The sequence below is a fragment of the Sinocyclocheilus rhinocerous genome, unplaced genomic scaffold (genome assembly GCF_001515625.1).
Source record: "Sinocyclocheilus rhinocerous isolate Xijiao unplaced genomic scaffold, SAMN03320098_v1.1 scaffold8684, whole genome shotgun sequence".
Lineage (NCBI taxonomy): Eukaryota > Metazoa > Chordata > Actinopteri > Cypriniformes > Cyprinidae > Sinocyclocheilus > Sinocyclocheilus rhinocerous.
Genome location: NW_015646532.1, coordinates 32166 through 46087, shown reverse-complemented (window position 1 = coordinate 46087; position 13922 = coordinate 32166). Strand labels below are relative to the sequence as shown.

The following is a 13922-nucleotide window of genomic DNA, read 5'->3' as shown; positions in this document are numbered from 1 at the left end:
GTAGGTATGTGGGGGCGTGTTCGAACGAGCCGTTTTAGGTAGGTGTGGCTGACTCTTAACTTTTATAAAGAATATCTCTTTGGATTTGAGACTTTATTCTTTGCAACTTTACAGATCTTCTTTATGCACCAAGAGCTTGTAACACTCCAAAGAGAAAGGAAAAATTGAAATCGCATCATATGACCCCTTTAAATGGCTCGACACAACTCGGCACACAAGCATGGATGATTCACATTGACACACAAAGACTGAACAAATGGTATAATGCATACATTTTATTTGCTGTTTTAATGTAAAATATTTCCTATTTATTAAACTTTTTTGAACAAATATTGGGGGTTTGGAGTAACATGCCTATTCTGAACAAGTAAAACTTGCAAAAACAAGTAAAAACCCACCCAAGGTAGGCCTAATGTTAGAAGGACAGGCTGCAACAACAGCAGTCATCTAAATACGAGCTTGATGGTAGTTTATCATGGCAAATAGGCCTACTTTTTTAGACATATAGACCCTGAATGTGAGCAACAGTAACTCAACCGGACTAGAGTTCAATAGAGAAACTGACCGACTGATTGAGAGAGTGGCTTATTTACGGTTTTTTTTTCTGTTCTGTTCTGTTTTTAACAGTAGGACATGCGTTCGTGTTGCAGCCAGTTTTCATGTAAAATATTAACGCTCAGAATATTGCATGCCGTCAGCGCCCGCTAGTGTTCATCAACTAAACACACACGTGCACAAACAACTAACCCTCAAAATCCCTTTACAATGTTGCTGTCGTCTATTATTATTCGCAGTGCGATTTATCATAATTTCTATTTATAGAAAAATGATTCATGTTTGTTTAAAAAAACTGTAGATATAAAAACAAGACGATCAGTCTGTTTCCGATTTATACTGAAAAGGAATAGCCTATAGTTAAATTAGTAAAACTTTACTCACCGTTCACGAGTAATAAAACCCCAAAAAGGAAGGTATTATTCCTCATACTGATGTCGCTTCTGACCGCGTCTAAACTACAACAGCATTGATTCAGGACACTGATGATGGACTCGTAGCAAACCTTCCAAGTCACGTGGTTTCTTGAGAACGCGGGTGTGTTAGACCTGCTATTTCGAAATGTTCCAAAGTCGACCGTGGCTAGAATTATCAAAATTCTGAAATGCTTGTTTATTCGAGGCTTGTCATATTCTGCATATTCTTAGTCAGTAAAATAAATGTTGAAAATGTTGTTGAAACTGAACTTTAAAAAAAGTGATTGTGAAAATGTGTGATTATTATGAATAATTATTATGGTAATCCATTTTATTATAATATAAAAATATATTATATATTTATACATTTTATAGCAATAAAAGTGTCACAATAATCCAGTGCAGACATTCAGCGTAATTCTAAAATTAATTAATTCATGAATAAATTATTAATAATAATAATGTGACCAAAATAAAAAGGTTTTAAAAACGTTGCTTTAAGTATTAAAAAAGTTAATATCACGCCTGATTACTATGAAAACAAAACCCGACGAAACTGTAACTTTTGAGAGATATTTTATAGTTTTTTAAAAATAGTTTTCTGAATTCAAAACGAAAATAAATAAATAACCATAAAAAAATACCGCGTGCCATCACATACAACCAAGAAAAACTCTTTGTCTGAGCTTTATTGTGTATAAAGGCCTTCTTACATGAATCTCATCCCCTCAAAACTTTACTTTGGAATAAAAAAAGCTAATTTAGTTTGCACTGAATGCTTTTGACACTCTAGCAGCTCCTTCTCTGAGTCAAAGTGAAACCTGCTGTGGTCTGAGTTTAATTCACATCAGTTTAGTGGCAGAATGACCCAAATTAATGAGATTTCTCTTGAGTGGACAAACGTCTCGCTCATGTTTAGGCTACTGTTGCATGTGTGCAGAAGATTTATAGGTAGGCTCTTTTCCATCAAGACAGATTTCCACTCTACACACATATATACATTATAAAACAAAGCAGTGAATCCATAAACAGTCAGATTTGACAAAATGCATGCACTTAGTAGCTATGTCCTTAATGATCTTTTTACTTCTAGCTGTGTGTCAGGGATCGCTGTAAAATCAACATATCATATATCATGATTTCTGTGGAAGCAAGCTATAAACATGGATTACTATTTTATGGTGTGATAAAAGGCTAGATAAAGGGATATAAAGCCAGATGCGAAACTGAGCTGCGACACCAGCTCTTGCTCTACTGACGCGTTCATTGACACAATCACGCGCAGTCGCGCAGAGTTGTTTGTTTCTTCTTTCTCTGATTGGCTGAAGAGTTTTTATCTGCTTGACTCGGCGCAAGCTATCTACACATAGTGTGTATGACAATGAAACATTGTTAAACGCGATTCTGTCGTGTTTCTTGAAATCGACCTCATTTTTTTCAGACATTAACGGATCAGCCACTGAACGGATCTCAAACGGTTGAAGATAATGATTCACACGCTTGTTTTCTTCTGTTTATTTTTTCCCCCTCTGATTGGTGAGTAATAAATGTATTTATGGCCTTAGTGTTAGTAGCCTACCGATGAGCTAGGCTAATATTGTTTAAAACATTTAAGGATTAAGGGTTTAAATTATTTAAATATTTAATATAATTTGGACCTCTAGGCGCTGAGACAGATGAGGTCGTGTCAGCGATGGAGGGAGGTTCTTTCACTCTCCGCACTGGCTCTACTGAACGACAGGGCGATCATGAGATCGAGTGGCGCTTTGGCTCGAGCAGAACTTTGTTAATCAGAATAAAGGCAGGAAACATGATTACATCCAATGACACGAGTCACACGATATTCAGAGACAGACTGCAGCTCGAAAGACAAACTGGAGATCTCACCATCACAAACATCACTAATGAACACGCTGGAGTTTATGAACTAAGTATCGATCTCGGACAGACAGAGTTGCAAAAAAAATTCATTGTCGCTGTTTATGGTGAGTAGCCTATTACAGATGCAAACAGTAGGCCTACTTAATTTTATATTTACGTAACAACCCTCTGTCAGTTGTAGGCTACTCATTCTTGGATTTATTTGTTTATTTACTCTCCAGCTCCTGTGCCTGTTCCTGTCATCACCAGATACTCTCCTCAGTGTTCATCATCATCATCATCAGGGTTTAAACGTGTGCTGCTGTGTTCAGTGGTGAATGTGAGTCATGTGACTCTCTCCTGGTACAAAGGAAACAGTTTATTGTCCAGCATCAGTGTGTCTGATCTCAGCATCAGTCTCTCTCTACCTCTGGAGGTGGAATATCAGGATAAAAACACCTACAGCTGTGTAGTGAACAATCCTGTCAGCACCCAGACCAAACATCTGGACATCGATCAACTCTGTCAGACATGTTCAGGTAGAACTTTGGTGATATCAGCGTTTCTTCACAGTACCTTAAATACTAGTACCCGATACCTTAAAACAGTAAGAGTAGACATGTCAAAGTCTATTTGAAAGAGTTTGTTTAATGCCGTTTTTCAAGAAGTGCCTACTTCTTTCTACAGACTGTGACAATTGGAGTCAAAAGGAGCTGTGATCCGATTGGTTGCCTCTGCTGTGGTGGATGTGACACTTTATGATGCAGTGTTTCCTAACCTTTTTTCTGCCACGGCATAGAAGTAAAAAATCCCACAGCACACCACTAAGCACAAAAAAAAAAAAACATATAATAATAATAAAAAAAGGGGAAAGTTTTTTTTCTTCAATAATTAAACAGTGCATCATCAGAGTTGGTATTTTGGCTTTATATAGGATCAGACACTTGCACCATGCTCAAATTGAGTTAACAAGGTTTTTGAAGAGCGAATGACAAAGGTATTTAGTATGGAACGATATTCCGGACAATTTTCAAAAGGACTTGCAAATTGTATTTTCAATTGCGTTTTCCATATGTGGACGCATAAATTGTGACATAATCCAAATGCAATTGCAAATCCTGCATTACCGTTTGCATTTTCGCTTTCGCGAACGCACAGTGACTGCCAAATTTCAAATGAAAAAGCAAAGTCCATTTGCAACTGTATTTCCCATGTCTTAGGAGTTACGAGCCAGTCATATTTAAATAGCAATATTAATTACCACGTCTGCTTTTTCACTCTCGCTGCGTCGCGCATGTAACCTGCCAAAACTCAAATGGAATCGCAATTCCTTTTGCATTTGAATTTCCGATGTCTACATGGAAAGCTGCCAATCATCGTCAGGGGCGGGACTATACTAGGGGGCGTGTTTGTATTGGGAGGTGACGTCACTCACAGAAGACCGTGCCGAATGCTCTGATCAATGGAGGTAATCGGTAAAGGCTCCGCTAAAGGCAGCTAGCAATCAGTTTCGTACCTGTGTGAACGAATAGACAGTGCAACCTTCTTGGCACAATACATAATTATGTCTTTTTTACCCCAAATGTAGCGATTATCCCCTGCTAACAGCGGGAGCCACAACGGTACGCACAATAGGTCAATATTCACTATTAACCAAACGCTTTTCACCTGTCTCAGCATCTCTCACTGTTTACACTCACTTACACTTTTAATCCGTAATAGAGAGCGTGTCACACCTGCCTCAAGACCTTTTACCGTTTGCACTCCACTTGATGCACTTAAACAAACAAACAGAGCAAATCTACACGTATTTACCTATTTGCAACCTATATCTTATAAGACTTATTCCTATCTAATAGCCTATGTGCACCTGCCTCAAGATCTCTCAGTCTGTTTACGATCCGATAGATGCATGTGACAAAACAGAAAATGCTGCTACTCTTACTCTGCCTGCCCCAGATGACACTTCACCAGTCAGATCTAGGTGCAGCTGTCGCAGAACACGCCACAGCCAAGGCAAGATAACATTAAAAATCACCTGCATCAATCGCGGTGTCCAGTGGCTGTAACTAGTGAGAGATCTTGAGGCAGGCGCAACGCTTTGGTGCCACGTACCGGACGCGAACTCCATAACGGATTAAAACGGTTGAATAAAATATAAAGTAAGGTGGAAAATAAGTATAGATTTGCACTGTCTGTTTGTTTAAGTGCATCAAGTGGAGTGCAAACGGTAAAAGGTCTTGAGGCAGGTGTGACACGCTCTCTATTACGGATTAAAAGTGTAAGTGAGTGTAAACTATATAAAATAGTTTATTATAGTTTATTAAATACTATATATAAAACGGGCAGGAAACATCATCAAAGACCCCTCCTGTGTTCAGTGGTGAATGTGAGTCATGTGACTCTCTCCTGGTACAAAGGAAACAGTTTATTGTCCAGCATCAGTGTGTCTGATCTCAGCATCAGTCTCTCTCTACCTCTGGAGGTGGAATATCAGGATAAAAACACCTACAGCTGTGTGGTGAACAATCCTGTCAGCACCCAGACCAAACATCTGGACATCGATCAACTCTGTCAGACATGTTCAGGTAGAACTTTGGTGATATCAGCGTTTCTTCACAGTACCTTAAATACTAGTACCCGATACCTTAAAACAGTAAGAGTAGACATGTCAAAGTCTATTTGAAAGAGTTTGTTTAATGCCGTTTTTCAAGAAGTGCCTACTTCTTTCTACAGACTGTGACAATTGGAGTCAAAAGGAGCTGTGATCCGATTGGTTGCCTCTGCTGTGGTGGATGTGACACTTTATGATGCAGTGTTTCCTAACCTTTTTTCTGCCACGGCATAGAAGTAAAAAATCCCACAGCACACCACTAAGCACAAAAAAAAAAAAACATATAATAATAATAAAAAAAGGGGAAAGTTTTTTTTCTTCAATAATTAAACAGTGCATCATCAGAGTTGGTATTTTGGCTTTATATAGGATCAGACACTTGCACCATGCTCAAATTGAGTTAACAAGGTTTTTGAAGAGCGAATGACAAAGGTATTTAGTATGGAACGATATTCCGGACAATTTTCAAAAGGACTTGCAAATTGTATTGTGCCAAGAAGGTTGCACTGTCTATTCGTTCACACAGGTACGAAACTGATTGCTAGCTGCCTTTAGCGGAGCCTTTACCGATTACCTCCATTGATCAGAGCATTCGGCACTGTCGTCTGTGAGTGACGTCACCTCCCAATACAAACACGCCCCCTAGTATAGTCCCGCCCCTGACGATGATTGGCAGCTTTCCATGTAGACATCGGAAATTCAAATGCAAAAGGAATTGCGATTCCATTTGAGTTTTGGCAGGTTACATGCGCGACGCAGCGAGAGTGAAAAAGCAGACTGGTAATTAATATTGCTATTTAAATATGACAGGCTCGTAACTCCTAAGACATGGGAAATACAGTTGCAAATGGACTTTGCTTTTTCATTTGAAATTTGGCAGTCACTGTGCGTTCGCGAAAGCGAAAATGCAAACGGTAATGCAGGATTTGCAATTGCATTTGGATTATGTCACAATTTATGCGTCCACATATGGAAAACGCAATTGAAAATACAATTTGCAAGTCCTTTTGAAAATTGTCCGGAATATCGTTCCATAATTTAGCTTGTATGATCAAGAAAATTGGTAATAAAGTGTTTCATATGAAAGATGTGTTTTTGTACATTGCATATTTGGTATATTTTGTTTTTGTTTTTCCATTACCTGGCAAATTGTGGATGTTTCAAAGTGCTCCCATAGCTCTCATAAAGGCCAGTCAAAGCTCATTATTTAATGATCATAGGCATATTACAGCTGGATCAGACTCGTTCCCTTACCATCATAAACACCAGAACCACAGACTCAGAACTTTATAAACTAATCACAATTGTTGGGAATAAGACGACAAACAAGACATTCAATGTTAAGGTTTATGGTGTGTAACTACTCGCTGGTCATTAAACAGTCCGAAACAGCTTACGAAATACTGGTGTCCATACACTTTATTTATTGATATGGAACACTGTGAAAACTAAACACAAACCGAAACAAAAAAAACATAGTTTTACACACAACATTATAAATGACATTTAACACAAATAAAGGAATATACAAAACATTAACACTTTTAACGTTTTTGCCTGGTAACCAACAGTAGAATGGTCAGGAGCACTAACTCATTCAGTTTGCGCTAACACTTCCAGGTTAAGTTAATCAGGAAGGGTCATGTGACATTCAGTTTAGTCAAACTGGGAGTACAATGAAAATAAAATACAATACCAACAAAATTCTGAGGTTAGCACACATACACAGAAATACACATTTAAATTGTGAAGTCATGAAAACACAAAAAATAAACATTAACCCCTGAAATCACACATATATCATACATAACCCATAACTGACCTATCAGCGTCAGCTACAGGTGAGTATTACAGTGTCCTTCTCATATTTACGTAATAAATGTCTAAATGTCTTTTATTGGTCAATTACACCAATCACAAATAAGCAGGCACTAATCCATTACAGGGATAACAGTCCAGCAGCGCAGTCTGAGTCATTCCCTCCTCCTCCCCCAGCTCCACTTGTCTAGACCTGCTTATGCGCAGGTACTTTCACGGATTTGCGAGAGATGCAGAATGCGCAGTGATGGTGTTTTGACAAGACTGTTCTACAGAGCCAGAGGCTTGACACATGAGAATATATGCCAGTCTCGCTGCCAGCATCAAACTCACAATATAGGGCAGGGCAGGAACAAACATAATACTCACAATGAACAAGACAAGACACAAGAAGATAACGAGGCAAGCCCCAAGGGGAAAAAATTAAACAAGGCAAAATAAAACCTATTAAAAAATAAATAAATAAATGCAAGTTCTGATTACAATCAGCTTGTGGATGCTTGGTTATGGATGTTTGGTCAGGACCCCTTGGCGTCACATTTTAAGGCACTGGGTACCCTTTCAGCATTATCTTTTTAGGGAATCCTATTGATTTCACTGAGAAACTGGCGTCAGCAAGAAGCCAAGGATATATGAAATTAATGATATTGTCATTATGTTGGGGTATGGTTTTCAGTTGAAATTGCCAGCATAATTGAATTTACTTTACACTATTTAGACATTTCTGAGCACTTGTTTTCACAAGCACTGTTAAGTTTATTTAGGTCATTTGTATAATGGTCTCTCTGAGGGCTAAGCCCCCCTGAGGATGAGATCCTAGAACCGCCCCTGAATGGGACACACAAGTCCGCAAGACCTCAAATGCACACAACATCTGCCAAATGGGACAAGGTCAATTTGGCTTAATTTTTTTCTACATTTTCTCTTATTAATGATTGTCTTTCTTTATCACTCTAGCACACGGCCCACAGACTCAGCTCTGATCGTGCTGATCTCTGCTGCTGCTGGACCTTTGTTGCTTGTGGCATATATACAGTGGGTACGGAAAGTATTCAGACCCCCTTAAAAAGGAGGAATGGCAGAGGATCCCCAAATCCAGGTGTGAAAAACTTGTTGCATCTTTCCCAAAAAGACTCGTGGCTGTATTAGATCAAAAGGGTGCTTCTACTCTAAATACTGAGCATGTGATATTTCAGTTTTTTTTTTTTAATAAATCTGCAAAAATGTCAAAAATTCTGTGTTTTTCTGTCAATATGGGGTGCTGTGTGTACATTAATGAGGAAAAAAAATTAACTTAAATGATTTTAGCAAATGGCTGCAATATAACAAAGAGTGAAAAATTTAAGGGGGTCTGAATACTTTCCGTACCCACTGTAAATGTGTGTGGAAATGATGTGTCTAAATTTCTTGTGACGACTGAGAGAGTTGTGCTGTTTTAACATGCCTGACATGATTATTCAGACAGTTCAAACAGTTGGCACTTCACTCAAAATTACTGTTAAAATAAATGTGCCTAGACCTGCTGCTAAAGCTTGTTTTCCATAAGACTACAAGCTGAAGAAAGTTCTGCAAATTTAAACGTGGGAAAAAATTCTCCAGACAGCATTCAAAAATTTGCCTTTAAAATTCAAAATAATTTTTACCTCATTCAACTACAATGACAAAAAGCAACCTTATAACACTGAATGTCCCCATAAACGTATTTTTTGTTGTTGTTTCACATTGGTGATAATTAATGGTGAATAATTAACTTTTTGATTAATTTTAATTTGTTAATTGTATTTATTACAGCTTGCCATCAAAAACTATGCATGAAGAGAGTTAGAGGCTCTTAGAGCACTTAGCACTTAGAGGCTTTTGCATCTGAACTCTTCACACACACACACACACACACATATATATATATCACTGAGTCAAAGCTGAGTTTCTACTACCTGCTAAAGTTTTCATTTGTTGAATGATTAAATCTCTCACTGATGAATCAGCTGCTGATGAAGGACGAACCATTTGGCAAATGCTTTTTTAAATGCTATTTAAAATTATGTATTATTTTACTGTTTTATTGTTTGTTTATAGGCTAATGAAGTTAAATGAAGCTTTAAACTTATCCGTTTATTTTTCATTTTAAAAATCATTAATTGTATTTAAATTGATTTTGAAACACAAACAACAGTTTAAAATCATTAATTTCGTTAAAAATAGATATATTTGTTTGTTTGTTTATTTATTGCAAAAGTGACATTGAAATATGGTTATGAAATGGTCTGTTATATGCAATAAACTGAATAAGCCTCGGTGTGCAGCCATTTGAAAATAAATTACGTACTAAAAGAAAGTGTGGCCCTTTCTTTTAACATTTACGTCTGTTGTGTGCATGTGTGTCAATTACACTAACTTTTTATTGGAGTTTTGATCCTCTCATTTTTTATCACTCATTTAAAAGTTAATAATCGACATAGGCTACTTTATATTTCACAATTATATATTTGTATATATTTTTAACTAATTAGCTTACCCTTTTCTTTGCCGTAACAACCAGTCAGCAAATACACTAAATTAAGTCCCACAGTAAGCTGTAGGTTATTATGATTCACTAGAAAGAACCGACTCATAAAGTCATTCGTTCGGGAGTCAGACTACACTGGTTAACCTGTAAGTTTTCGATTCACCAAAATGAACCGACTCACTAAAATCATTCGTTCGAGAATCGGACTACACTGGTGACTCAGTTTCACGCATTATATAGTTCAGTAGCGGTCAAAAAGTAATCCGATTACGTAACTCGCGTTACTTGTAATGCATTACCCCCAACACTGACTCTGACGGTCAAAAATTGCGATAAGATGCAAGTAGTAAACATTTAATATTTGACAAGCGTTTACGTTAGACATTTAAAACGACTGGTTTGTCACATTTCACTGTTTTTAATTAAAATAAATATAGGCTATCATTTGATACATCCGATATGTTTTAGGGACTCGCTCTGAATACTAGGCTACGTTTCATTGCAGCTGTATAGTATTAGTATATTAATAACGCACAAATGTTGTGGCCTGGGAGTCGGTCATTTCGAAATTTAGTTCACTGAATCACCAGTAGGCCTAGCTCCCAAAAACGTCTGGGCATCGGTACAGAACAAAAACACGGCAAAACAGTCACTTGTCGCCATCTCCTGGAGTAATTATGTAACGTGCAGAAACGGACGCTGAACAAAATAATTAGTGTTTTGCAATCGCTAAAACACATTTGTCAAAACTTGGGTCACTTTTTCAAAACTTTTCACACAATGAGCACAACAACAGTTTATGTGGGCTAAACCATGGATCATTTAATTACTTTCGCACAAAATTACTTGAATTCAGTGACTACTTCTTTCAAATTACATAAATTATTTTCTCACTCAGACATAAACAACGGCAAAACTCTATACCTACATGCCAATTTGCACATGCTAACATATTCTTTTCACAACAGTTAAACCTAAGTTCAAAACCTAACATAATACAAAATGAACAAGACAGCAATTTGCTACAATTCTACAGTAGGCCTAATACCTTATTGAAATGCTCGGTTTGCACTTCAGCAAGTCGTCTTCACCACATCTAGATGCCTAAATGCTTTGAGTTGCTGCCATGTGATTGGCTGATTAGCAATTTGTGTTACCAAGCAATTGAACAGGTGTACCTAATAAAGTGGCCGGTGAGTGTATATTCTGAATCAAAAAATGAAAACTTTGAAAAACCGAGTTGAACAACTAGAGTTACAGTAGTATTTCAACTGCATTACAGTTTTTCTCATTTGCTAAGACATGGTTAATGAACCTGGGATCCACCTGATCTTCATCATCACTTTTTCAGCACAGCAGAAGTCTTCTCTTGCAAATGTCTACACACTTTTTCACACATTTTTGGGAGGAAATTTGATCTCACTGTGAAAAATGTTGTGCTGTCACATATTGCAGCTGGTTAGGATTAGATTTATATAGAATCTATATATATAGAATAGTTAGATTTATATAGAAGAGAGCTTTTTTTATTGCTTGACATTATTGTGTCACATTTGGCGAGGACGTAGCATTGCACTTTAAAGTGCTGGATCTGAACATGAACTTCTTTGTGTTCAGACATGTGTGGCGGCGTAAAGAAGATGATTGAGTAAAACTCTTCCCACACGGAGGGCAGTGATATGGTTTTTCTCCAGTGTGGATCCTCTCATGTGTTCTCAGATATTCTGACCGACTGAATCTCTTGTCACAATGTGAACACTCGTAAGGTTTTTCTCCAGTGTGCATTCTCTGGTGCAGTTTTAGTTCAGCATTTGTAACAAAAGTCTTCCCACAATCAAAGCACATATGTTCCTTCACACCACTGTGACTTTTCTGGTGTCTTTTTAAAGCACCTTGCTGACTAAAACTCTTTCCACACGAAGAGCACATGTGAGGCTTCTCCTGTGTATGAACTTTCAGGTGGTTCTTCAGGGATTCTGGCCAAAAAAAGTTTTTACCACACTGATCACAGTTGAATGGTCTTTCTCCAGAATGAGAACGCAGATGTAATTTCAAAAAGCCAATCTGTCTGTAACTCTTCCCACACTGACCACATGTGTACGGCTTCTCTCCGGTGTGGATCTTCATGTGTATGTTAAGGTTTGATATTAGTGTGAAACTCTTCCCACATTGATCACATGTGTGCGGTTTCTCTCCAGTGTGGCTTTTCTTGTGAACCTTAAGATCTCCTTGTAGTGTAAAACTCTTTCCGCACTGGTCACATGTGTGCGGCTTCTCTCCAGTGTGGATCTTCTCGTGTGTTTTCAGACAATCTGACCGACTGAATCTCTTGTCACAGTGTGAACACTTGTAAGGTTTTTCTCCATTGTGGACTATCAGGTGCTTTTTCAGTTCAGTATCTGTAAAGAAGGTCTTCCCGCAATCAAGGCATGCATGATTCTTCACACCGCTGTGTCTTTTCTGGTGTAATTTTAAAGTACCCATCCGTGAAAAACTCTTTCCACACAATGAACACATGTGAGGCTTCTCCTTTGTATGAACATTCAAGTGGATCTTCAAATGTGCTGCGTTAAAAAACGTTTTGCCACACTGATCACAGTTAAACGTTTTTTCTCCAGAGTGAGAACGCAGATGGCTTTTAAAAGTGCTTTCATATGCAAAACTCGTCCCGCACTGATCACACGTGTATGGTTTCTCTCCAGTGTGGATTATCACGTGTCTCTTAAGGTGTCCCTTTTGTGTAAAACTCTTCCCGCATTGATCACATGTGTACGGCTTCTCTTCACTATGATCTCTCATGTGAACTTTAAGACTTTGCTTGTATGGGAAACTCTTACCACACTCAGGGCAAGTGAATTTTTTGGGGGGATTTCTTTTCAGTATACATTTACGTTGAGCCTGTGAGCGACTCACAGATTTTACTCCAGTTTTGACATGTTTTTCTTCTGCTTCACTCAGTTCTTCACTCTCCTCCTCCTCTTCCATCAGGTCTAAAATGAAAGCAAAAAAGGTGAAGTTTTCAGTAAATCATTTAAAAACTTCAAAGCCAGAAATGTGAAGGGAAAGGACATAAAAATTAATAGCAGAAAGAATACCGTTGCTACACTAAAATATGATCTTTATGATGATTTTTTATAAATAAGTTATATGTTCATGAATTGTGTACATCAATCTTCCAATTATTATTTTCTGTAGTAGTGAGAGCTAGGGATGCACCGAAATGAAAATTCTTGGCCGAAGCCGAAACAGAACAAAATGAAACACTGGGCCGAAAGCCGAAGGCTGAATAAATTAATTTTATTTTTAAATTTATAAATTACATAAATAAAATTTTTACTATTTTGTCTTGCTTTTCAAAGAAAAAAATCAATTACAAAACAGTAATTTAAAAATATTTAACACTGAACATGTTTTAACATTCTAGCAGACATTATTCCAACAAAGCACAATTTAACTTAAAATTAATAAGTTAGTAAAATAATATTTTTTGGCCATCAGACCCCCTTCCTGAATAAGGCATGTATTTTTTAAATGAAAGCAGCCTTGCTGAGCAGAAGAAACTTCTTTTAAAACATTAGAAAATATTACAGATGCCAATTTGAACACTACGTGTGAATGTTAATAAATGTATTAATAGAGCTGTTGTAATTATTATTATCATTATTACGGTCTTACTTTTTTATTTTATTTGACAGAACAACAGTTAAATTACAATACTAACATTTATGAAGGTTGATGGAGTTCTTGCTTTTTCTCAACTTTTATTTTGGCGGAAACGCGCAGCAAGACCTCAATGCTTCTTTTTTGTTGACAACAACAGCAGATTTATAAATGAGTCTCATTACGAATGTGTTGCACGTATTGCATTGTCACATGCCTTGTAAAAATTCATAAAAATGTGTGAGCAACTGACAGGTAACACTGTTTCAGCGCAGATATTCCTCGCGCTTTGGACTTTGAATCCTGGTTAACAAGCAGTTAGTGCCGAGAGTTTGTGCAGCACTGTCAGAATACATGCAATTCGACAGTGAAAACATAACGTTCTGCAGATTATTTACGAATTGTTTGAGGCCATTTCGCGATTTCAATCATCATACATGTAACCAGCAACAACCACCCCTTCCTCTTCTCATCGAAGACATGCGATGCAGTA

The 13922-nt window shown here is 37.4% G+C and overlaps 2 protein-coding genes and 1 long non-coding RNA gene across 4 annotated transcripts in view; 2 read left to right on the top strand and 1 right to left on the bottom strand.

Annotated features, from left to right (window-relative positions):
- Positions 1-2268: 2268 nt before the first annotated feature.
- Positions 2269-3696, top strand: LOC107707933 (CD48 antigen-like). Its single transcript, XM_016512060.1, has 4 exons — positions 2269-2507; positions 2636-2956; positions 3074-3370; positions 3519-3696. The coding sequence occupies exons 1-4, from the start codon at positions 2459-2461 to the stop codon at positions 3548-3550; spliced, it is 699 nt and encodes a 232-aa protein (XP_016367546.1). The 5' UTR covers positions 2269-2458; the 3' UTR covers positions 3551-3696.
- A 1634-nt stretch (positions 3697-5330) lies between these two features.
- LOC107707934 (uncharacterized) lies at positions 5331-5745 on the top strand. The gene is made up of 2 exons (XR_001636307.1): positions 5331-5419; positions 5568-5745. It is a non-coding gene; the product is annotated as an uncharacterized LOC107707934 (long non-coding RNA).
- Positions 5746-10944: 5199 nt separating this feature from the next.
- Positions 10945-13922, bottom strand: part of LOC107707931 (gastrula zinc finger protein XlCGF57.1-like) — a 6405-nt gene continuing 3427 nt past the window's right edge. For both annotated transcript variants that reach the window (XM_016512058.1, XM_016512059.1), the window contains exon 3: positions 10945-12759. In XM_016512058.1, the coding sequence (XP_016367544.1) occupies positions 11309-12759 (1451 nt within the window). In that variant the 3' untranslated portion in view covers positions 10945-11308. The remainder of the gene's footprint in view (positions 12760-13922) is intronic.

What these genes read in the sequence shown, in the direction of transcription:
- LOC107707933 (XM_016512060.1), top strand. Translation starts at nt 2,459, where the DNA reads ATGATTCACACGCTTGTTTTCTTCTGTTTATTTTTTCCCCCTCTGATT. An exon ending in ATTTTTTCCCCCTCTGATTG is followed by an intron (nt 2,508 to 2,635) that starts GTGAGTAATAAA and finishes TTGGACCTCTAG; the next exon opens with GCGCTGAGACAGATGAGGTC. An exon ending in ATTCATTGTCGCTGTTTATG is followed by an intron (nt 2,957 to 3,073) that starts GTGAGTAGCCTA and finishes TTTACTCTCCAG; the next exon opens with CTCCTGTGCCTGTTCCTGTC.